The 26,280-nt window shown below is 43.1% G+C and overlaps 1 protein-coding gene across 21 annotated transcripts in view; it reads right to left on the reverse strand.

Moving 5' to 3' along the window:
* The window catches only part of LOC108939922 (discs large homolog 1-like protein), a 160,886-nt gene that overhangs the window by 22,323 nt on the left and 112,283 nt on the right, over positions 1–26,280 (reverse strand). For all 21 annotated transcript variants that reach the window (XM_029249451.1, XM_029249449.1, XM_029249469.1 and 18 more), the window contains 5 exons: positions 25,681–25,817; positions 24,094–24,238; positions 19,007–19,133; positions 11,351–11,507; positions 11,083–11,185 (listed from right to left, as the gene is read on the reverse strand). In XM_029249451.1, the coding sequence (XP_029105284.1) occupies positions 11,083–11,185; positions 11,351–11,507; positions 19,007–19,133; positions 24,094–24,238; positions 25,681–25,817 (669 nt within the window). The remainder of the gene's footprint in view (positions 1–11,082; positions 11,186–11,350; positions 11,508–19,006; positions 19,134–24,093; positions 24,239–25,680; positions 25,818–26,280) is intronic.

The following is a 26,280-nucleotide window of genomic DNA, read 5'->3' on the forward strand; positions in this document are numbered from 1 at the left end:
GCTCTTAGACAGCTCTGATCGGCTCAGACAGTTGTGTGTGACAAGATCTAAGCTATGTAGCTCCCGTAACACACACCCGCACACCTGGAGAATGACAAACATTGGCATCCTTTCAGTCTACCGTCCTTAACATCAGAGCCATATATACATTTACATTAATTCATTTAGCAGACACTTTTCTCCAAAGCAACATACAACTCAGAGTTAACAATTGGGCATTTCACCAACGGAGACAGAGATGCAGGCATATAATTCACAAAGTAGTCACTTAGTCCAGAAGCAACATTTTTGCCAGCGTACACTACATTACAAATAGCTCTATGCAGAATTGATTGGGATTTCTTTTTTAAATGTGAATGTAATTGAAGTTTATAGAGACAGGGGACAGCAAGTAGAATAGTGCGTAGAGCTGCTGTCTTTGGACTCAAAGATCGCAGGTTTGAATCCCATCGCCGGCTGTATTACGCGTGAGCAAGATACTTACCATGAATTGCTCCAGTGAAATTACCCAACTCTACAAATGGTAAATAACCGTAAGCTGCTTTGAAGAAAAGCATCAGCTAAATAAATAAACGTAAATGTAAAATAGGAGATCAGGAGCAAACTGGGTCCAAAAGAGACTTATTTTGAAACTCCTGTGTAGTCATAGCACAGTAAAGGTACTATATAATACATTATTGTTTCAGACAACTCATATTACATCTCTGCTTGTCCAATGGAGGGTCACAGTGATATGGTGCTCCAGAAGCATTTACATTACGTTTACATCTATTCAATTAGCAGACACTTTTCTGTAAAGTGACTACCAACGAACTCTATGTAGTGTTATCAGTCCACACACCTTATTCACCAAGGTAACTTAGACTGTTCGAGTAATGGGTCACTCATCCATACATCAGTGGAACACACTGTCTCTATCACTCACACACTCACAAACATGAGATATGAAGCAGGGCAAAGCCTGAATAGGACTGCAGGGCAATCACATACTCATACATACAGATCAATTTTCCATCACCAGTTCACCTGAAACACATCTCTGGAGCACCGGAGGGAATCGGAGCACCCAGAGGAAACTGACCAAACACGGGGAGAACATGCAGGCTCCACGCAGACTGAGTCAGACTCAAATCCACAGCCCAGGAGTTGTGAATCATCATTAATTCACTTTTGTTCATTTAGCTAAGGCTTTTCAACAAAGCAACATACAGTGTTAAGCTACAGCACCACCTTTGTTAATACCATTACTTCTTTTTTTTTTTTTTTTACAGAATTCAATGAACTTGAAAACTGACTTTATACAGTCAAGGGCTGGTTTCTGCTGACAGAATACATACATTGCTTTGTAACTATCCTACTGTTCATTCATTTACATACAGTACTTTATCATGCTACTGCAGGAGTTCTAATGAATCTAATGAGAAAATAAATGGAGACGTTAGATGTGGAAGGGGAAAGATATACTAATATGATACAGTTGGCTTTACCGGGGGCTCAAAGTATGAGAGATTCCAAATTGAGGTTCAACTCCCCATGACACTGAGCCCAAACTCCAAAGCTCTCATGTCCCCAACACACTCTCAGTGATGAAATCAATTGTAATCGCACAACCATAGTTGTTATTCACTTCATGACCGCAGTCGTTATGAACCTTGTGCGTTTCCCTTCATTTTCCTCTGCTCTTTGGGGGAAAATGACATGCTTAATTTTGCCAAAGTGTGGTTGTGCTTTCTTTCAAGCTCAGTACAGGAAAGCTTAAAATATAGTGTACTATAGATATGGGTGGACAGACTGGTACAGATAAAAACAGAAAAAACAAACTACTTTTTCCCCACAATTAATTATCAGAGTACGTGAAATTATAAACACACACGTACACATATACAATAAACAATAACACTCATGTCCACACCCACAGCACAAGCACCTGACTCCGCACTAACTCACGCGTAATCACTCACCATATAAAGACCCTCTTCAGCTCCCGTACCCCTGCGGAATCTCGTCAGGGACAACCGCCCTTTCCCGTGACACTTCGTTCACAAGCATCACTAGCTCTTCGTTCAAGTCCTCCGGTTTTTGACTCTTCGCTTCGTTTCCCGACCACGTCCACGGATCCTCGTTCCTGTCCTGTTCGCCATTCGACCGACCCTTCGCTACGTCTCCCGACCTCGTCCATGGATCTTCGCTCTGACCCTGACCGCCAATTGACCGACCCTTCGCCTGTCCCCGACACCAAAAACTTGCCTCATCCCTCATCTCTGGACAAACAACGCTGCACTTGGGTTCAGCCATCCTGGCTCTCTGTGTTCCGAGTGACAGAAGATTCCGCCTTAAAACACCAGCAGCGGCGCAACGCCCGCAAAAGGAGTTGGACGCAATCCTACGTGTCCTAAAGCCGGAAGCAAAACTGGAGCACAAAAAGACGCAAACCTTCTTGCAGTTCCAGAGATTGCCACCAGATGTCGCCCTTGCTCCATCGGTGAAATTCCCGGCCACCTCCCACGCCGACAACCAGGCGTTGGATCGGTGCATACGGCGGGCAATCTCCCTGGATCATCTGGCCCGTGAGCACACACCACCGCTTCCCCCAATCACCAGAGAGCACCCCGTACCCCTGAGGGTTGGAAGTGGATATCTGACTCTTGTAGAGAGGCAGCGACGCTTTCGGGAGGGCCTTTGCCTTTACTGTGGGGGAGTCGGGCACTACTGGTTCGCCTGTCCGAAGCAGTCTGTTGCAAGGGGACCTCAGGCTCGACAACCCCAGGTGAGTAGACCTTTTCAAGCAGTCCCTCAACTCACAGTCCCTATTGTCCTGACATGGGAGTCGCGTCGGGTTGTTGCACATGCAGTCATAGACTCAGGCGCAGCTAGCTGTTTTATGGATGCCGCTTTTGCGGAAGCTCACGGCCTTCCCACGCAAAGCTGTGACGTCACGTTACGGGTGAAAGCGCTAGATGGTCAACCACTAGGGACCAGGGTAGTCGACACCAAAACAATGGCGAGAACTGCACTCGTCCAGAGTCAGTAAAAGGTCTAGCAAAATCATTCTAGACCTCTCACATCCAGGCCACTTCCTCTTTGAACCTTTGCCATCTGGCTGGCGCTACAGAGCACTGAGCACCAGGACAGCCAGGCACAAGAAAAGTTTCTTTCCTCAGGCCATCTACCTCATGAACAGCTAAATCCCCCCCAGAGAATAAACCAGTGCAATACACAACGCTATTTATATTTATAACTATTTATCATATCATATCTCTTACTCACACTCCCTTGCATTTGTAGCTAGTGACTATTTTTGTATATTGGTTACTTTATATTTTTATATATTTTTTATCCCTTATTCACATACTCTATCTTCTCATCTGTCTTGTCACTGTCATTCTGTCTGTGCTGTGGAAGTTCCTGTCACCAAAACAAATTCCTTGTATGTGTGAACATACTTGGCAATAAAGCTCGTTCTGATTCTGAGATTGGCCTCCAGACAGGAGCCTGTCATATGGAGACCATCTCCTTTTTTCTGATTCAGGCCCCTGACATTCCAGTGATTCTGGGTTACACTTGGCTGTCCAAGCATGACCCGGTGTTTTCCTGGAGTGCCGGGGAACTGGTGTCGTGGGGAAAGCAATGCTCTTCCTCTTGTCTTCTGATGCCTTGCTAAGCTACATCTGTCGAGAGCCCCGACTCGTCACGGCCCCTGACAGTACCAGAGCCTTATGCTGACCTCGCTGAGGTATTTAGCAGGGCTCGGGCATCCGCCCTGCCTCCGCACCGTCCATGGGACTGTGCCATCGACCTTCTGTCTGGGACGACTCCTCCAAGGGGTCGGGTCTATCCGCTGTCTTTACCCGGGCAGAAGGCCATGGAGATGTATATAAGTCAGGCCCTAAACTCAGGTATTATCAGGCCATCCACTTCTCCTGCCTCTGCCAAGTTTTTTTTTGTCGGAAAGAAGGATGGCGGTCTTCGCCCTTGCATAGATTATCGCGGCCTCAATGACATCACCATCAAGTATCTGCATCCCCTGCCTCTGATCACTGCCGCACTCTAACAGGTACATGGCGCACGGGTGTTTACCAAGTTAGATCTACCAAGTGCGTATAACCTCATCCGGATACGAGAGGGGGATGAGTGGAAGACTGCGTTTAGTACCACACTAGGTCACTACGAGTACCTGGTCATGCCCTTTGGACTCGCTAATGCCCCCTCAGCGTTTCAAGCCCATGTCAATCATGTCTTGGGTGATTTAGTTGATCGGTGTGTCCTCGTGTATCTTGATGATATCCTGGTGTTCTTGCCATCAATGGCCAAACACACAGACCATGTAAGACAGGTCCCTCAGACGTCTCCTAGATAATGGTCTCTTTGTTAAAGGCGAGAAGTGTCTGTTCCACCAAGAGTGGGTTTCTTTCTTAGGCTTTGTTCTTGGCCCTGACAGGGTAGAAATAGACCCAAATAAGGTCCAGGCAGTGCTGGATTGGCCCCGGCCAACCACGGTAAAGGCTCTCCAACGGTTCATGGGGTTTGCTAACTTTTACCGGCAGTTTATTCGTGGGTTTAGCAGTATCGTGGCACCTCTCACTGCATTACTCAAGGGCAAACAGTCCCATCTCTCCTGGTCCCAAGAAGCCAGCACAGCCTTCCAAGACCTTAAGCACCGGTTTACCACCATCCCGATACTGAAACATCCAGACCCAACATTGCCGTTTGTTGTAGAGGTAGATGCCTCAACCGTGGGGGTTGGGGCAGTGCTTTCCCAGAGGCAGGGAACCCCGGCCAAGCTCTTCCCCTGTGCTTACTTTTCCCATAAGTTGTCATCAGCAGAACAGAATTATGACATTGGTAACAAGGAACTGTTGGCCATTAAACTGGCCTTAGAAGAGTGGAGACACTGGTTGGAGGGGGCTACTCATCCGTTCTTGGACCTCACAGACTATAGGAATCTGGAGTACCTAAAGGCTGCCCGTAGGCTTAACCCTCGTCAAGCCCGGTGGGCTCTCTTCTTTACTAGGTTCCAGTTCACCGTCTCCTACCGCCCAGGGTCTAAGAACATCAAAGCGGACGCCTTGTCTCGTCTCTATGACAAGGATCCGACTCCTGACTCGCCAGAGCCCGTCCTGCCTAGCGCCTGCTTTGTGGCTCCCGTTCAGTGGCAATTCACACAGGATCTTCACCAGGCCCAACGGGAGGAACCCAACCTGGTCGACACCCCCGAAGGCAAAGAGTATGTTCCTCCCATGATGCGCTCCCAGCTACTCCATTGGGCTCATGACACTCCAGCCGCAGGTCACCCGGGGGGCCGACGGACTGGCGTCCTCCTTGAGAAGACGTATTGGTGGCCTTCTCTACGGGAGGATGTACAAGAATTCGTGGAGGCCTGTGAGGTATGTGCCCAGTCCAGGACTCCGAATCAGAAACAGGCAGGACTGTTGGAGCCCCTTCCGGTCCCAGCCAGGCCCTGGTCTCATGTGGCAGTGGACTTCGTCACGGACCTGCCACCCTCAGACGGTAACACGGTAATCCTTGTTGTCCTGGACTGATTCTCCAAATCATGTTGTCTGCTTCCTTTGCCCCAACTTCCCACTGCCACGACCACGGCTGAGCTGCTTTTTCAGAATGTCTTTCGGCTCTTCGGGTTACCCGAGGATATTATCTCCGACCAGGGCCCTCAGTTCGTGTCCAGGGCCTGGAAGGCATTCTGGGAGAAACTCGGAGTGTCTGTAAGCCTCACATCCGGGTACCATCCACAAGCCAACGGACAAGTCGAGCGGTTGAACCAGGACCTCGGCCGGTTTCTGAGGAGCTACCGTGGGAAGGAACAAGGCCAGTGATTGCGTTTCCCGCCCTGGGCTGAATATGCCCATAACTCCCTTTCTCACTCCTCTACAGGCTTGTCTCCTTTCCAGTGCGTCCTTGGTTATCAGCCTCCCTTGTTCCCTTGGCAACCTGCATCCTCAGAGGTTCCGGCTGTGGATTCCTGGTACCTGCAAAGCGAGGTGACCTGGCGGGCGGTGAAAGACCACCTCCAAGAAAGCGTCCGCCGGTATAAAGAACAGGCGGCTCGACACCACTGCACCTCATCCTTCCAGCCGGGGCAATGGGTATGGCTGTCCACGAGGGACATCTGCCTTTGACTGCCCTCCAAGAAACTCAGTCCTCGGTTCATCGGTCCCTATAAAATCTTGTGAAAAATCTCCCCAGTCATGTACCGGTTACAATTGCCCCCACACCTGCGCATCCACCCCACATTTCATGTTTCTCTTCTCAAGCCCTACAGTACTTCCGTTCTCCAGGCCACCCAAGGTGAACCTATGCCTCCCTCACCAGACGTGAACGAGGAGGACACCTACACCGTTCGCGCCCTCCTTGATTCCCAATGCAGGCGCGGGGGGCTGTACTATCTGGTAGACTGGGAGGGATATGGCCCTGAAGAACGTAGTTAGGTGCCAGCCCGGGACATCCTGGACCCATCGCTCATCACCGAATTCCACCAAGCACATCTTGATAAACCAGCGCCTCGTCTTCGGGGTCGCCCTCCTTCCAGGCGCCACAGGGCGGCTGTAGCCGCTCGTGGGGAGGGGGATACCGTCACGTCCACACCCACAGCACAAGCACCTGACTCTGCACTAACTCACGAGTAATCACTCACCGTATAAAGACCCTCTTCAGCTCCCGTACCCCTGCGGAATCTCGTCAGGGACAACCGCCCTTTCCTGTGACACTTCGTTCACAAGCATCACTAGCTCTTCGTTCAAGTCCTCCGGTTTTTGACTCTTCGCTTCGTTTCCCGACCACGTCCACGGATCCTCGTTCCTGTCCTGTTCGCCATTCGACCGACCCTTCGCTACGTCTCCCGACCTCGTCCATGGATCTTCGCTCTGACCCTGACCGCCAATTGACCGACCCTTCGCCTGTCCCTGACACCGGAAACTTGTCTCATCCCTCATCTCTGGACAAACACAGTGCTTTTCTGCGAGATGTACATCGCTTTGGAGAATACACACACACACATTTTCAGAACCGCTTGTCCCATACAGGGTCACGGGGAACCGGAGCCTACCCGGTAACACAGGGCGTAAGGCCGGAGGGGGAGGGGACACACCCAGGACGGGACGTTTGGAGAATAGCATCTGCTAAAAAAAATAAATGCAATGTAAGCACAAAACAATATAAATACGTGCACAGGGTATTCCACTCCAAAAAAGTCAAAAGAACATAAAGGGTAGATATGATGACAACAGAACACTTTATGAAAAAAGATTAAACAGTAAACAAGGACATACTACTGTATTCTATGTTTTTATATTACAGTGCTTTGAGAAGCAGCTTTTAAAGGGGTTACATAAAATAAAGTTTATTATTTAACCATTTTAACCATTCACTTCTAACTGTATCAAGAATGCAGTATCTTTAAGGATGGAGCAATAAACTATCCAGACCATCAAGAAAGACTCCTTAGGAGCATATAACTAAATACTAAGCTATTAATAACACACACACACACACACACACACACACACACACACACACACTATTAATAACTTCTTGGAAAACCAGTTTCAATGACACAAAACAAACAAACAAACTTTCCTAAAGTACAGGAGATATACTCATGGGGTTTAGGGTGTGTGGATGAGGATTCAACACACATCAGCCACAAATGTACCAAACTGCTACCTCAAGCTTGAAAGAAACGTGCAACGTGACACACCTCTTGTCTGCCAGTGTCTGATAAGACCATGTGCTACAGAAGCCTTTCCTCTTTGAAGCTAAAGCAGGATTGCACATCTTTAGACTTCATCATCCACACAAACATGAGAATGCCATGTCATCATGGAGCAAAATAAATGTCAATTATCACAATATTGGAGCATTTTAAAAAATTGTGGTTTTTATGAAAAGCTTAAAATCCTTTTACTACGTTATGAAGAAATGCCTCTTTCAGAGGTTGTGTTTACTTCAACACAGAGTTCTGTGCAGCCTAATTGTTCATAAAAATAGCATGAGTGTGGAGCCCAGCACCCCAGGAGACCTCCATCTCATCGAGCCTGACCGGAGAGCACAGATGCTCCCACCCCAGACCCCGCACTACCATGTGCTCCTGTAATCTGTGCCTGGGGAGGAGGTCTGGCGTCCACTGTGCTGCCCGGATGAGCAGTGTGAAGCAGTCTTGGCCCACATGCCACACGCATGAGATCGTCAGCAGTGAGGGTGATCCTACCAGGATCTGCCCATTTCAAAAAAAAAAAAAAAAGCAATATTACAGTCCCAAAGTCTCCAGGTGATCTGGCCAAAATGTCTCTTTAATAAACAGGATGGCTATGCCCGCTGAGGTGCGAGAGAACATGTCCTGATGACGTTCTGGAAAACAGCTTCAGCCCAGTCGAGGTGCGGAAACACAGGTGTGGCCAAGTTACAGCAATGCTGACACAAAGACAAGACAACCATGAAAACAGTCTCCCCCTCATATACTCTACAGGCAGTGGATTACAAAAAATTGCAAACGTGAGGACAAAACACAGTATGCATATCACTTAGTGTGGCCACCACACACACAACTAGGGCATGAAACAGCAAAACAGCAAGAAGGTTCACTGCATGTGTATCAGTGAAGTCGAAAGCGGAAACATCTCTGTCTTTAAGGTCATGTCAAGTTCGCTGAAAGAACAACACAGCAGCACGGGCAGTCTGTCAAGACTGAAGTGAAACCCAGGATAAAATGTTTGCAGTGGCAGCTGAGCATGCCTTGAAAGGTCCTTGTTTGAAAAAGTCTGAGCCTGTAGACGATGTACCTGTGATACACAAGTGCAGAGAAAAGCTTCTGAGGGGGGGTCTGCTACTTTGTGGGGGTCATTTGTTTTAGTGCTTCTCAGGTCCAGGGTTAATGCAATGAAACATTTGTTGCATCTCCTGAAGCACCATTTCATCTATGAAGCAAAGAGGGTTTTCTACGAAGAAAACATAACTGAAAATATATATTACTGCTAACATTGCTCATTTGTGTTTTCAGGGGCAACACACTCCACAATACTTTAAACAGCCATCAAAAAAGAAGAAAGCTCCTGGTGGAAGAATATGATTTGGGACAGACAAGTAGCAGATTCTGGCTGACACCAGGCCGTAGACTCTTACTGTCTGTGTCGCTTTGACGAAACACCAGAAATTGGTAAATATCACATTAATAATGTTAGAGGAAAGTGGACATGGCAAAGCTGCCCTTCTGAAGTGCACTGTAAGAAAATGTCATGAGAAGAACAAATGACTCAGTTGGAAAGTGCTGCTAGACCCTTTTTTCTGCTGCCATGAATACTCCATCATCTGTGCTGGCTCTTCCAGGGAGCTCGCAGATCGTATCAGAGGTATAATAACTGAAACAAAGAGTGAAAATAAAAGGAAATGTACAAATCTCTAAAGAGTGTGTGTGTGTGTGTGTGTGTGTGTGTGTGTATAGAGCGGTTACTGAAATCAAGGAGCTTTAATGTTATTGTATCTTCGACATTTGTCAGCTCTTAAGCTCACTGGACGCCAGAGGGCTAATACTAGGCTGGTCACATTCTGCTAGATAAATGAGGATGACAAGAAATTAAAAAAATTTGATCAATATTAATCTTTTTCATGAATTATGATGTGTTTCCTTAAAATTTTTACTTTTGGACTGAAATATTTATTCAGCCAGGTAACAAATATGCAGATTAGTAAATGTTTGGCTTAGTGAATGTGTACTAATTGTGTATGGATTCTTTGAATATGGTGAGCCAAACATTCTATAATATTTTAATAAATTAAATTAGCTAAACAAAGTAGCTATAACCATGCAAATGAAACCATTTCTGTACACTAGAAATGTGTTCAATGTAGTCTGAAGAAGGAAATCTTAATTTTGAACTAGTAATATAATGCCAAAGCTGCCTTAGTTGAGAACCAGATCCAAACGTACAAGTTTTCTTAAATAGACGCACCTGATGGGGCTTATTCCCATTATATGGATCCTAGCTGTCTGAAATTAAAATGCTTTTAAAATGCTAAACATGTGCCCTGGGTAAGCAAAAGGAAGAGAGGAAAATCCATCATACCAATGAGAGGGGAAAAAAAAAAAAGTTAAAATTGAAACACATGGGGGTGGCAGGCCTGTTTCCTTCTTTCTCATGGCTACATGGCAGTGATGGACAGAGCGAAAACACAGGAAGTACTGACAAACACACATCGAGGCTCCCTACACTACAGGAGAGTGACAGCACCAGTGCCTTGGATAGTTTTCCCCACTTTGATTATCACAGCTGACAGTTCATGAAATAGCTTTTTTGCTTTGTTTTAGAGTCCTCAAAAAAAACATTATGATTACCCACACTGCAAAAAAAATTACGCCAAATCCATTTCCTTGAGGCTGTTTTATTAGCTGTAGACTTTTCAACTGAAGCCAGAATCCTGCTTATGCTTTAAAACATGAATTTAAGAGGCAGTGTGATGCACTTTTAAGTTAATCTTACTCAGCTACTCTTACTCAGTACTATTTAGAAAATATGGAACCACTTTGTGTTTAAATTGTCTTCTCACACACCTCAATCAACTCATAGAAGAAAAACTTAAACTCTGAAATTTTTTAAAACCTCGATAAATCTTTACACATCAGATGCAGCTATCTGGAGGATTGCACAATGCCATCCCACAGCACTGAAAGCATCATGCTTCAAGGACAAGAAATCTGGAACTGGTGAAAAATGTGCTGAACCCAGTAGATATTCACTTAAAAACAGGGTGAAGAACTCAATTTGAATACAAGAATTCCTTTCAATTCTGCACTTACAGAAAATGTTTATGCTATGCATTTTGCTGTCAAAACATATTTGACTTCTATTAATTCTGGAAAATATTTTAATAAATCTAATGTTACATATACAGTATATCACATTAAAAAATTATATACTGTATAGAAAACCAGAGGTCTGATAATGCATGGATGAAATGCAAAAATTACGCCTGGTTTTTTCCACCGACAGCTTTTCCATTACAAGTGGTAATGAGTTGAGGTACAGTAAATGAGGTGTATCTTAATATGGAGAGTAAGCTCAGTGATGTACTCACCCTCAGGTCGGTACTGCGCCACAATGGTCACCGTCTGGCCTGCATTCTTCAGTGCTGCTGCAGCCTGCTCGTGGGTTGCAGTGCGGAGGTCCACGCCATTCACCTGCCCATTCACATGCACACAAGCATCAAAGCAACCATATACTCTAACAGCAGCCATAATCAACACACAAAATATTTTTAAAAAAGTATGCGTGTAACACTTGTACAGTGTGACACTGTCACAGTGCTGTTTGTGCATCACCAGGAGCAGTGTTGTGACTCTTACAGAGACGATGCGGTCGCCTTTCCTCAGTTCTCCGCTAAGGTCTGCTGGGCCCCCGGCCAGGATGAAGGAGATGAAGATACCCTCACCGTCCTCACCCCCAACGATGTTAAACCCCAGTCCCGTGGTGCCTCTCAACAGCACTACTTTCCTAGGCTCCCTGTGGAATGAGACGAGGACAAGATGACTGAGCAAACCAGCTGCAGGGCCGACTGGGATTTGTTTTCATGTGTTACCTACGAAAAAATTACTCTAAACAACATGATTACAACAATATCAAAAAGATACTAAAGAGGAGACCACCGTTACTGTAATCATGCTTTTCTTTTGAATAGTGAATGCCACACTCCCCCGTGGACATTACAGGAACATACCACCCTCTAGAGGACAGAGCACAAATTTCAGACCTGTTTTCAGAGAGTATATTCTATGCACTCAATATTTACTCTACACATAGTACGCAATACCACGCATTCAGTTCCATTCACTGGAAATATACACAATAGTGGAAAAACTGACTTTATGACAAGATGAAGAGCCAGTGAGTATAAATCTTTACTCCAACCCTGAATTGGATGAATGACTGCTGAAAAGATACTAAAATATTCTTTATTGGTCAGTATATTTTTCAAGGTATAATTATTTAAAAAACACTTGCAAGATCCCACACTTTCTTATAGAACCTACTGGGAAGTTTTTTTAATAAATGAAAATTCATATGTTGCTGATGTGTTTTAAGAAAAATGAGAGGAAGCTAAAAAAAATGCTTTATTGTTTGTGGGATTAGTGTTACTTTAATAATACTACTGTAATATTTATCTGGATTACACACAATAGTTGCTTATATGCATGTTCTTTTCTACTACATATTCATTATTTATTCCTTTATTATTCTCATTTTCTACTTAATTACATCTATTTTCATGTGTCTTGGCTTGTGACTAACTGCAGTGCCACAATCGGAGTATGCAAGCAGGCAATGCACTGAAGCCACCATTAAGATAGCATGTTCCATTCCTGTGTAGCCTGCCCCTAACCCCCCAAATAGGAAAGGGGGGCTGAAAAGTTACCAAAGAAGTATGTCATCTTGAAAGAGTGCATTACGTCTAAAGCTTATAGCTAAACTTGGCATCCATGAATCTCACTAAAAAGGAGAAACATATTACTTCAGTCACTTCTATTTTTCCAACTGTACCCATTTTTAATGTGACCTGCCACAATGGATCTCACATCACACATGATGGGAAACAGGTGTCAGGCTGACATGAAGTTGTGAGATCCTTCTGCTAGCAACCCATGACTCAAACACCTGATGGAACTGCAAAGCTGCAGGTAGCCAAGGAACTCAGCTAAATCTGCCCAACCTTACCCAGCAGTACATTGCCATTTTTAATCCGACACCAGAGCCACAATCTGCAAATGAGTCCAGAACTGGAGCGTGATTCCACCTATACGACACAGTGCAAACAAGAAATTGGCAATAAAAAAAAAAAAAACAAACTAAACTGTCTCCCAGACCAAGCAGTACAGAATGACTGCTTTCGCAACAGTACTGCTACTAAGCCTCCATTGGTCGAAGGTCGGCCATGGATGATGCACCCTTAGGAGTCACTTTCGCATAGGTACAGCAGCATCACCTGTTGGCTGATGAGACCTTTCCGGAAGAAGCAGGCTCTATCACATTTGCTGCAGGTGTGAGTCGCCGATTGGTTGTCTACAGACCAGCGCACCTTTCATCTGGCTCTCCGAACTTTGCCTTAACTCTGGACTTCCTCTTCGGCCTTCCTGAGCAGACGATGGAGGATACCTCACCAGTTGCTGCAGCTGTCTGCAGCTTCCTCCCAGCACTCTGTGTTGATGTCCAGTGCTTTCATGTCACTCCCTGCACTTCTGGAGTTGGCAGAGGGAGAAGATCATGTCCACTGTGGATCGATCAGCACAAAAACCACACTGGGACTCAGGGTAGACCCGTTCTGCCAGCTTTTGCAGTCATCAAAGCGCAAAGTGCACAAAGAGTTTGCTGATGATGCTGAGGAGAGAGATGTCCCTATAACCGTTACAATCACTCCTGTCATCCTTGTTTTTATATAGGGTGACTATCTTGTAATCACGCATGTCTTGCGGTACAGCACCTTCCTTCCAGCACAAATAAAGGACCTCAAATAATGGTTGCAGCAATGAACTCTTGCAGAGCTTGAATAAGTCTAAAGGGATCCCGTCATTGCTGGGTGCTTTGCCAGAAGACAGGCTGTTGATTTCCTTACTCAGTTCAGCCACAGTGAGTTCTGGGTCCAGCTCATCCATGGTGGGTAGGCACTCAATAGCATCTAAACCTGAAGTGACAACAGTGTTTTCCCTTCAGTAGAGCTCACAATAGTGTTCCACCCATCTCTCCATCTGCTTGCTTCTGTCACTGATCGCTTCTCCACTGGAGAAATTGAGTGGTGCCGTTTTGCTATGTGTAGGACCAGGGTTTTCTTGATGCCACTGTACATCCTTCTGATGTTTTTCGTTGCAGCTGTAGTCTGGATGTCTTCATTGAGCTGTGGCAAGTACTAGTTACACTGCCTGGCAGTCTGCTGCACTTTGCTTCTGGCAGCTTGAAATGGCTGAAGAGTTCTTTCACATAGGTAGCATTTATATTCTGTTAGCATGGCACGCTTTGCTTCAATGACAGGACTCATATCGCTAAACTTGGTCTCAAACTCATTGCTCTTTGTGCTCTTCCTCCCAAAGGTGGAAAGTACTGACCTGTGGAATGGTATCACAAACGTGATCTCATTTCTCAGTTGCAGAGGCTCCTGGTGAGGCAACTCTTAAGAGTGTCCTTGAGAGATTTGGCAAATCGCTCAATTTTCATTGGATGTTGCATCTTGGTGGTATCGATACATGGTTTTCCAGCTTGTTTGGAGCAGTAAGTCTTTTTTAGCTGTAGCCTCATCTTCCAGCAAACCAATCTATTGTGTGTGTTGCAGTCCGCACTATGGTATGAGAGAGTGAGAAGCACAAACTTGAAGCAGGGGCATCTGATGGTCATGTCCAGTTGATGCCAGTGCTTTGATCAGGGGTGTTGCCATAACAGCTTATCCTAAGGTTTAGTCTAGAAAAAGGAATTGGTCATTCAGAGGCCATGGCAGGAGCAGAACTCCAGGAGTCAATGTCCAATGTCATTGATTCTGCCAATTCCAAGGTGGCCTAGACAAGAAGGCCACGAGTCCTGACCAGCTCTCACTCTGGCACTGAAATCTCCCAGAAGGACAAGGTGCTCCTCTCTAGGGGATGCTCCTGACGATGGCTTCAAGGTTCTCATAGAATTCTTCCTCCGTCTCAGGAGTAAAGGACAAGTTGGGGATAAACGCACCGATAAGGGTGTCCAAGCCTTCATCGGTGTGGAGGATGAGAGTCAGGAGTCACTCTAATCCCTTATCACCTAGTTCAACCCTTTTTAGAAAGGAGCTCCTGACAGCAAATTCCACACCATGTTCTCAGTGCTCTTCAGGGCTCTTCCCTTGCCAAAAGAAGGTGTAATCCCCCTTTTAGTGTCCCGGAGCCTACCAGATGCATTTCCTGCAGAGATGCTATGTCTCCCTTGAGCCTTAGCAGCTTGTCATTAACATCTGTCTTTCGAGCATCTCTGATGTCTTGTAGCTTTTCTTTGGGTGTGGTCATCATTGTTTGGACAGTTCAACATCCCAGCTTGAGAGCTGGTTTCTTTCTGGTTTTCAACACTGCATCAGGAAAGAGTGTGCTCTTCATAGAGTGATCCATTATCCCCATGCAGCTAGCTATGGTGGGACAACACTTTTTTGGCTGGGGGCTGTCCAGCTTGAGGTGGGCGCAACTGTCCAATGAGACAAATCTCTCTCAGCTGTTGGAAGTAACCCCTGGTGCCATGCTCTACACCAACTGAGCAAAATGGCTTAACAACCAGTAATTGTTGCTTCCCGAGTTGGTTTAACACTGTGAAACGAGGCTAGAGTGACCTCTCCAGGGTGCAGACCAGAGCAAGGTTGATATGGAGGACCAGCTAATGCCCATGTAGCAGGACCCTCCTCTCCACACTGATGCTGAACCCAAAGGAGTGACGAAGGTCGATGCAGTTTGGCACAATAGTGCCGCAGGAGTTGCCAGAACAAAATTGTAAGCAGAATCGGACTGCCTTAGGGACTCAGGCTCCTAGCTGAACGGCTTGCGAAGGCTAATGAGCTCCACGTGCCTGGGTTTGTGACTGGCTTTTCCAATAGACCGCATTAAAAATATGCATTACTATTCCCATTCACTACAAGTCATAAAAGCACTGAAAAAAAACATAATTTCCATTTTCATGAAACTGACCTATACATTTTCAAACTGTAATTAAGATACTTCAAATTTCAAATGTACAAGCAGTTGTTGACGATAGACCGATGGATGGACAGACGGATATTAATTTATTATATACGAATGGCTGTGGTGCATACAGACTGTGTGAGAAAATCTCCCCAGTTAATCCAAATTAATTCTGGGGTAAACTTAGAAAAAAGTAACACAAGCTTCCTTGTGTTTCATACCGAGCCACACCACCTATAAAACACACACGTGGACAGACATGCAGCATGTAGCATAAATACAGGGGTAATTTACCAACGGGTCCCCAGAGGGCACTACAGTACAGCTCAACTTGCAGGCAAGCGGTTACATTTTAACTACCAGGATCCTGTTTCTCCGGTTCATGAAGAACTTTTACTCAAAGCAACATGCAAAGTACATTCAAACGTATAAATATGCATGGGATTTTAAACCAAATACATCCCAAATACAAAACATGCACAGATTTACCGATTTCATATTTCTTAATTCATTTTATCATCTTTTTCTTACATACAGAACAGTGTGACTGCAGTGTGATTCCAGTGTCTTTCATTGTTGCATTATCATTACTGTGCTGTATGTGTGCTGCTGTAGAAACAAGCAATTTTGTGATCAATAAAGTTCCTACCTGTTTATCGCTCTCCTTCTGGATATGTAAAATATTATGTTAAATATTACATTACTCAAGTGTCCTTCTGGATCAGCAGCAGTGTCCCTTGTGGGACTTCAGCCTTAACCACTTTGGTTAACTACTGCCATATAACATACAATATGCTTTATTTTTTTAAAAAAACCTGTTTGTTCATATCATGGGACATTAAACAATAAGTAACATAGTGGTTAGAGCTGCTGCCTTGCAGTTGAAATTGAGGCTTGAATCCTCACTCTTGTAATTTCATTGACCAAGGTAGTAACCTTGAACTGATACAATAAATGAACCAATTGTATAAGTGTGTAAATAACTGTATAAAGCAGCTAAGTTTACAAACTCACAGTCATTTGAAAAAAGCATTAACTAAACTAACAATTTAAAAAACAAATTATTCTTGACATATTTATGCACAATATTAAAGTCTATCCCCACCCACTTCATAAATGCACTTTTACCTCTAAATGTAAACTACAAATTAACTACTATAGTCACAAGAATAATGCTTTATTTATTAAATAGTTGTCCATAATATATTTATTACATGTATCTAACAAATGAGATGCATGTAGAGGCCAAATGTGCTTTTCATTAGTCCAAGGGAAAATTAAGCTCTTTTCATGACTCTGCTGTGTACCTACAGGAAACCGCTCACATCCTTGCTGACAAGGCCGTCCTTTCACGTGTCACAAATCCTTCCACTTGGAGGGTTTGGCACAGGAGAGCACTTACGGTTATATGTACCACCCGCGTGAATTCTGCCACTCCCCAGACAGAAAGCATTCTTCCTGGGCCAACACCATCTGCCCCCACTGTTTGCGAGTCATTGATGCTGCACACAACAGCTTTCACAGATCTTTTCAAAGGAATTAGAAACAAATCCATTCAACTTTCAAATGAACAGTGATGGGGAGCCCGCCACAGCCAGCAGCCACACACTTTTGAGGTGGCTCACAGACACACCCTGAAAACAAATCAGCAATGTTTCATTCACCTGGTGTACAGTGGTTTGGGCCCAGATTAGCCTGGTGTGACCCACCTTCAGTGAAAATAGGATTTCAGTCCAAGGCAATTTTTGTGGCATCAGGAGAGTTGACCCTGTGTCAGTGCTCCACTTATAAGGGGCAAGGAATGGACAAAGATCTATTTCAGCACATGGGTGTGCGTTCTGTTTATAGCTGCAGCGAAGGATGCAAAACACACACTTTCCTGTGCAACATCCTCTCTACAATATCTCCACCAGATCCGTACAAGTCAGTTAAAGCTCTTATGATATCTTCTGGAGTTCTTTTGCAGGTAAACACCCAATTTAAAAATTAATGTTCAAATGATTTTAAAGATTTTTTGTGACAGGAGTATAAACAGCAGCCGGTGGCATTCTGGTTAGAGGTGCAACTTTGCACTCAAAGGCTGCAGGTTTGAATTACACCTGCTATAGTCCTATTGAGAAAGGTACTTATCCTGAATTTATAGAGTAAAAATGACCCAGCTGCGTAAGTGGACAAATCACTGTAAGTAGCTTAAAATAATAAGAAGCTTTGGAGGAAAGCATCAGCTAAATGACTAAACTACTGAATAAATAATCAACATTGATAGCCATCTGAATAAACCTATATAATACACTTGTCTAATTGAGCCCATTCAAAATGGTGTAACTTAACAAAGCTGTACTTTCCAATCACCATTTTAAATTGCTTAAATGGGTAACTGAAATTCCAGCACCAAAAAGCAAAAGAAATCCAAGTCAATGGCTTAGTAATGATATTGTAGGTCAACTTTTCATAGCTGACCTGTTGTTTACACACAGATATTTTTAATCAGTAATTCAAGCCAACTGAGCTTAACAACATTTCATATTAGTGATATTTATTAATGAAAGACTTTATAATGGCCCAATTTCACTAGTGTGTGTGTATATATATATATATATATATATATATATATATATATATATATATATATATATTTTTTTTTTCTTCTTGATTGCAGCACAAATTATGCACATTACAATATATGAATATAAATGTGGGAACAAGGCCCTATGAAAGTGAGTGCCATGTAGAAGGGGATTAAATGCAATGATAATTAATTTATAAATCGCTGAAAATTTCAGTTGTATTTGACCTCAAAGGGTTTCAAGCTACAAATATTTGGATTCAAATGTAATTACGCTGCTTTGGCTAGGTGTTAACTGGCTAAGCTTAATCATTGTGACAGACTCCAAATAGTACTTTGTGTCATTTAAATATTTGCCAAATCAAATCTGTAAATGCAGTTTCCCAAACAGTTTGCAACCAAATGGATATTCAATTATTTGAATATTTCAACTCATCTTTAGGGAATATAATTACATATATCAGCTTAGCATGACTCTACATCTTAGGAGATAACATGTACTGAATACACTTTGTGGTGCAATTGTGTGATAGAACAGGATAGAGTTTTAGTCAAATGCTACTTATAACCACCTACTAAGACAAACCAGAACTGTGTACAATGCAACTACATACAATATTCATAGAAAAAAATAAATAATGCTAATGCAAATACATTCTTGAGTGAGAAATACAGAATTTCACATCCATGTATGAATGAGTGAATGAATGTGTATTTAAGTCGACAATCTGCATTGCAGAACAGTATCATGGACAACACATCACCTTGTGATCTCCTCGTCTCCCAGCATGCTCTTGGGGATGGGGGAGTAGCGCCCAGATGGGGTGGTTGCCATTGGTTGATTCAGATAGCTTGGAGAGCTGATGTGGTTCTCCATGTGTTGGGAAAAAGCTGGAGAGAAAGACTTAAGTGTCAGACTGAAGCATCTCCTGAATACACAGTGACATCGAAGATCCTGGATAAATCAGAATAAGAAAGGCTTTAGTGAAGTTTGACTCAAAAGAAATAATGACAAGAATAATGATAATGATCTGTTGTGTTTAATTGATTCTCTCCATTACACATACACAAGTTTCTGTGTCTACGCCCATGAATGTGTGTACCCAAACAGTACACTGTAGGTACATGCAGTGTTTGTGGTATCATACGTACACTGTGTGGTATATGTTGTGCTGTACACGTATAACAGGCTACACTGTATATTGAATACATTCTAAGTATAAAACCTGATTATACTAACATTAATAGTAGCTCATTTTCAACAAATGACAACACTTCCAAGATCTCAACTCAAAAAACACAAAATGGAACAGTGCATTTCACGGAGATCAAGTAGATAATTGGTTCTTCCATTATTAACCTGGAAAAGTATGTCATTATGAACACTTAACAAAATGACTTTGCCTTCATTACATTGCATCAGATGGGCTCTGAGCCATTCTGTGGCCAGCATTACACATATTGCTTCCTCTTGCACTCTGGTTTATTACTGTGTGGATCAGCTGGTGGATGGGGACAACCACATGACCGATTCACGATGAATTTGCCTGTGTCCTTCATGTCTTTAGTCTCTGTGATGCTGTCATCGGGGTGTATGCATTCTGCTTCTGAAATGGCACCAAAGCGCCAAACTCGTGGCAGAGATCAGCCAGCTCTGCTATTCCAGGACAAAGTAAACCAGTACCTCAGTGCTTCCCACAAATAATTCATCTCCTTGAAAGGCTTGAATTCACAGGTTTACAGTACATTTATGGCATAAATCATCTAGTGTTGCCCCCTGTTACACACAGAGATTTGCGATAACATCTGCTCTTGCTTACACTGCTATAAGAGCATGCAGTTCCAACCTCTGGCTATTATTAAGGTCAGTGCATTTATACGGTCAGTGAACCCTTCTAATGCAAAATCTGTGTATAGCATCCTTTTAGATTGTGCATAGGAGACTAATTCAATTTGTCAACAAACCAACATGTGCTAAAGAGAATTATTACAAAAATATGTAGCACAATGATTGGTGAAGAAAGTGAGAAAGTATACAGATCCAGATGCTAAAATGCAGTGAATACTGAGTTGGTGACAAGTTAATAGCTGATTAATTGTGAAATGCAACACTAAAATTTGCTGGGTAAGTCTGCTACTTAAAAGCATTACCCAGGATGTTTTATCGCAGCAGTGTCAATGCACAGCCCTCCATTTCACCTGATGTGGCACACAAAGACATTTGTAAATTATTAATGTATACCATGCATACCACATAAACACTATGAATTCTGTTGGGTTACATGGTAATACAGTTAAAGACGCATTGCATGCCTTGGCTGGAAATGGCGAGTGACAGACACAATGTACAGAGGACCTGCTGTCTCTATTCGGCAGTTCAGCTGGAGTCTGAGCGCATTACTCAGCTACAGCTCAGTCATCCTCAGTGGCAACAATGTAGTTCTGGTTTGTGCAGCTGGTTTCTGTATGCTGTCATTTTATCACGATTAGCTCTTGTATTGAGTTAGTTATGGTCTGTATACAATATTCGTACTTACTTGAACCCGAGTGCTGAAACGCGGCATCCAAATTGAGTAACGAGTTTCCGACGAATGCAGGAAGTTTTGAGTGAGGCAGACGAAAGTGTACTTTTTTTTTTTTTTTTTTTACTGGGAGACAGCGTCTGATCGTCTGACAGCGTTCCAAGTTGGAACAGCCAGTAACCCCAGGTTATATAACTGATTATGCGTCTACACGCATCACAAGATGCATGATACAAATTGAAATGAAGAACAAGCCCATTTGTATGATATGCACTGAAGTGGTTTCAGTTTTTAAGGAACATAGCATTAAAAGGCTTCTAACTATGACAGATCTGAAATCCAGTTTCATGAAGACAAGGTATCAAAAGTATAAAACAAACTTTCAATAGAGCTTCTGAAGAGCATGACCTCCCAAGCAAAATCACTGGTCACAGCAAGCTATCCAGTACCTGAACTTACTGCCAGAAAATCTAAACCATTTTCCACAGCAAATTTGTAAGAAACATCTTTGGCAAGATGCAGAATAAACAAAAATAAGTTTATGGAGAGAGACTGGGGATCGCTGTATTGACAAGTTGGGGCATGGTGGCACAGCGAATAGCGCTGCTGTCTCACAGCGCCTGGGTGGTGGAAGAGAACGTGGATTCGATCCCCACTCAGCCTGTGTGCAGTTTGCATGTTCTCCCCGTGTCTGCATGGGTTTCTTCCAGGTGCTCTGGTTTCCTCGCACAGTCCAAAGACATGCTGTTCAGGTTCTCCCATAGTGTGTGAGTGACAGAGAGAGTGTGTTCCACTGATGTATGGATGAGTGACCCATTGTAAGTGTGTATCTAGCAGTGTAAGTCACCTTGGTGTGTGGGCTGACAACACTACATAGAGTTCACTGGAAGTCACTTTGGAGAAAAGCGTCTGCTAAATAAATAAATGTAAGTCTGTGTCCTTAACCAGCTCGCAAGTGAGCCACTACTGCTCAAAGCATTATAAAACCAAAAGAATGAGAGGATGATAATGATTATCATTATTATTACTACTCATAATTATTAACAACAACAAGTCATTATTATCATAATCATCATCATGAATCACTGACTATGCCTAACCATTTCTCCAAATGTGTCCAAAGTGTTGCAGAGGTCTGAAGCCCAAATTTGCTACGGAAAATGTAATAGCAGCTTCACAAATACGAGACAGTTGGTAAACTAGTTTCAGCAGGTGTACTCAACTTAAGGCTGGTGTTACATATACTTACAAACAAAACAAAGCAGAATTACATTCCTAAATCTCATTCATTTTTACTACTAAGTCACAATAAATTAAAGCTGAGTTACAAGGATATCACTTGATATATTTGCTGTTTAGGGTCCTGTCAGATAAAGCTACAAAGCTTTATAAATTTAAAAAAAAAAATCTTATTTGTAAGACAATCATTTTTAACTAACTTGAAACACCGAAATTTAAAATTACTGAAAAAAGATAAAAAAAAAAAAAAAAAAATCATTTCCACAACCTCCTACTCAATAACGACGGGTGTCCCACTGATCCATTAAGCATCTGCAACGTTCATTGCCTTCTGGCCACTTTCACCTTTATTATCTACACCATCAATAAAAGCTTAACACAGGTATCCTCTGACTAATTTACAGGTTAGGTTCTGTACGAGTCTCAGAAAAAGCTATACTATATATTTAAGCTATATACTATATATTTGTAATACTTATTTTCTTCCAATTACAGTTTGAACTGTCTGAAAATAAAAATGTGTCCACAACCTTTTCAGTGCTAACTGTGGTCAGCTCAACCTATAAGCACATGGAACGTTCATCATCATATTGATCACAAACACTCAAACACAAGATATGAGCTGAAATCACAGTGGTAATAAGTTAAAGTGGATCCCACACTCCTGTTATGTTTGGGGGCATTTTACTGCCAACTAATGGCTGCAGAATCTCAGGTCAATTTCATTCCGTAAAATAGAAATTTTAGAAAATGGGCAAGTGAAGACAATGGAATTGAAACTGTATACACTTATCGTATAAAGTACTGTCCCTACCCACGCTGCTACTACTATTTGCTCTGTTACAAACAAAAGTTACAACACTCTTGAATAGGACTTTTTGTATGGTTAACTAAACATACTTAACATTTTTATGGGACATAAGCACTTTTATTATGAATGCAAATAAAACATACAAAATTGAAAAAAGCATCTTTAAGAAGTATTCATCCCCTTAGAATTTAACATTAAAAAGCACAGCCTCAACCCATTCCCATTAGAATTTGTAGTCCGTTGATGGGAATCCACCTGTGCACACTTCATTTCAATTGAATTCACCTGAATATACAAAGTTAAATACACCTGTAGTGTATCAGGGATGACATCGCAAATTTAGTGGTTAGCGAGGCTCCCATTGCTTCAGTTGTATATCAGGACCCGTATCACTGGTTTGGTAGAGCTTTTGTAACTGGTTTGACAGTTCATCTGGGCTTCCATCACTGGTTTAGCAGTTTTAGCTGGCCACCTAGAGCTGGTACAAAAAATTAATGGGGCTCTAATAAACTGCTCAGCAGTTTAGCATCTGATGATCAACGTTTCATCCCAGAATTTGCTGTGTGGTTGTGAGGAGGATGGTGGACATGCATAATCAATAGTGGTCGCAGACCACTTGTCCCACATGCTAGTAATGCTGCACACTGGCTGGTTGCACTGTACTCCACATCAATATTACACTCCTGGCCTTGTTTTACACAGGCTCCTCTTAAACCTCTAAAACACTTATCTAAACAACTACACCCTGTCAGCATATACATGAAACACTTAAAGAAAGGCTGGCTATGTGGTTTCAATCAAAATAACATTTAATACACGTAACAAGGTTAGCTCTTATGGCTAGAGATCCCCAGGACTATTATACTGACCATGTTCCCAGTGTACTGGCATGCATTCTCTTCACTGAAAGGAATGAAAGTAGGGAGGAGTGAGCAAGATGTGTGACACACTCCATTGTTGTTCAACAGTGATCAGTGTTGAGGCAACATAACTGGCAGTATGAGCCAGTCCTCATCAGAAACACAGAGTCCAGGCCAAACTGTGAAGTGTGCCGCTTTCCTCTGCAGCGTAGTATCAACTATGGACTATGCCAGTGCTGTTAGCTGGAAGAACCGGAGGAATTACAACCCCCAGATGCGTTAATAACACCACAGTGTCTGCAGTAAGAAAGTGGGCAGCCAGGGTACAAATCCGCAAAGCAATACAGCAACTCAGGGAGCTCCCAGATGGCCACAGATGGTCAACATGGAAAGAGCTGGGGAGGGGGGGAGGCACTCACAGTTGGTAATGTCCGGGGGGGCGAAGCTGTCGTTTATGAACACACTGGTAGGCTTGGCCACTTTCAGGTACACCACGTCAGGAGTGTTCTTTAAGGCAGCCACAGCATCCTCATGGCTTACCTCTTCAAGGCAAACGCCATTTACCTGCAACAATGCAGAAATACAGAAATATTGAAACAAACAGATATACACCTCTCTCACAACCGGACGTACACAACCATACAAACAAAAATATATGCATCATCACCAGTGTTCTTCTGTAGCCAGCAACCTAAAAATGTAACGCCGCAAACCTATTTTTCATTATTTATTTAAAGTGTAGGAGTATAACCTTTCCTTTCTATGTCTTGCTATTTTTTCAAGGTGTTAAAAACTAAAAGAACTCTGATCAAGTTTATGCAGTTCTCTAACATAGGAGACAAGCATTAATGTACAGTACATGTAAAATGTGTTTCTGTTTGATTTGCCAAAGCGCTTCCATGCATCTCATCTACTCATCTCTCTTCACTGGCTTCCTATAGCTGCCCGAATCAAATTCAAAACCCTGGTTACTGTGTACAAATGCATCAATAGAACTGCTCCTGGCTATTTACAAGACTTGATCAACCGGTGCACCCCAGCCAGGCCCCTTCACTCACTTCGCTACTTCTGCTCGCTTGGTGGTCCCGCGCACGAAAGGCAAAGCTCGGAGGTTCTCGGTTCTGGGTCTGTTGTGGTGGAATGACCTTCCCCATGTCACTAAGAACTGTGGAAACTCTGTCTTCAAGAAGGGTCCGAAAACCCACCTTTTCCAGATCCACTTTGCCCAAGATCTCTTCAGATCATCTATGGTGTAACTGTTCACGCATCGCAGTTCCAGAAGCTTCCCCAGATACAACCTTTATTCATCCATTATTCTGGTATTGTACTGCTCATTTGTGTATCGTATAATATTTAAAAAAAAAATAAATTAGTGTGGTATTGGGATTTGTCTATGTCTTATGCACCTACTTGAACCATGAACCTTGGTGTAGCAAGTGGTAGGGAACAAACTAGGTTTGCTTGAGACTTTCATGTCTGCAGCTATGTCTCCTTCTCTCAATGTAATGCATAAATTGTACTTTTGCTGAGATGTACGCCGCTTTGGACAAAAGCATTTGCTAAATGAATAAATGTTAATGTAAATGTAAAATCCAATACTGGTATAATTAGGCAGGGTTCAGCTGAAAAAGGATGACATTATATCCACTTCTAAAGCTGTAGCTGAATGATTGGTTTTAAATAAATCTTGATTTTAGTTCAAGAAAATCAATTTCAATAAGCGTTTGCACTTGCATTAATGAATTGTGTCCTGTTAACGTCCTCTAAACTACTTAGTTACTATGCAAATGCTAATTTGGCAAAAATCAAATAACAGTAAGTCCATCTGATATAGCAATATCACAACAGTGTACTACAATAGCAGCTCATTAATGGGGAATTTAGCTTCTGATTTTCATTGTGTACTGCAATCACTTTGCACTATGGGTATTATATGGTATGAATATCAGTGTGTTAATAATTGCATAAAACAGAAGTGTATTTCAAAAAAAAAGACATATACTCACAGCTAAGAGTTTGTCCCCTATTTGTAGCTTCCCATCCTTGTGTGCTGTTCCACCTTCGATGATTTTGGTGACGTAGATGCTGTTGTCTCCTGGGATGTGTTGATTTCCTACACCGCCTGCTATGCTGAAACCGAGACCTGGCAACAGGAGACAAAGCAAGAGAGGAATCAGATGCACTTAAATTTCATTAAGAGCATCTTTGCAAATGAGTTGCGACTAATTAACACCTGCGTCCATGCAGGAGAAGACATGTTTGTACCCCATGAATAGCCAAGTAAACTGGGAGTACAGGGGCCTGTCTTCTCTCACTGCTACAGCATAGGATGGAAGGGAGGTAAAGAAAGCCCATGTACAAAACACTGTTTCCAGGCTTTTCCACAAACAGAAAGCTGAATGTTACTGTGGGAACATCAACGCTCCTCTGTACTATCCCCCATCCTGGGCCGTACCACCTGTGTCCACTGGATTACACTGTCCTTTCCATCCCAGTGAGTACACAACACTAGGACACTCCAAGAGAAGGGGGGGGGGGGGGGGGGGGGGGGGGGGGGGATCTAACCTTTTTATATCATTTATTTCTCAGACTTCTTAAACAATACA

Source organism: Scleropages formosus, chromosome 2 (genome assembly GCF_900964775.1).
Source record: "Scleropages formosus chromosome 2, fSclFor1.1, whole genome shotgun sequence".
In the NCBI taxonomy this organism is placed as follows: Eukaryota; Metazoa; Chordata; class Actinopteri; order Osteoglossiformes; family Osteoglossidae; genus Scleropages; species Scleropages formosus.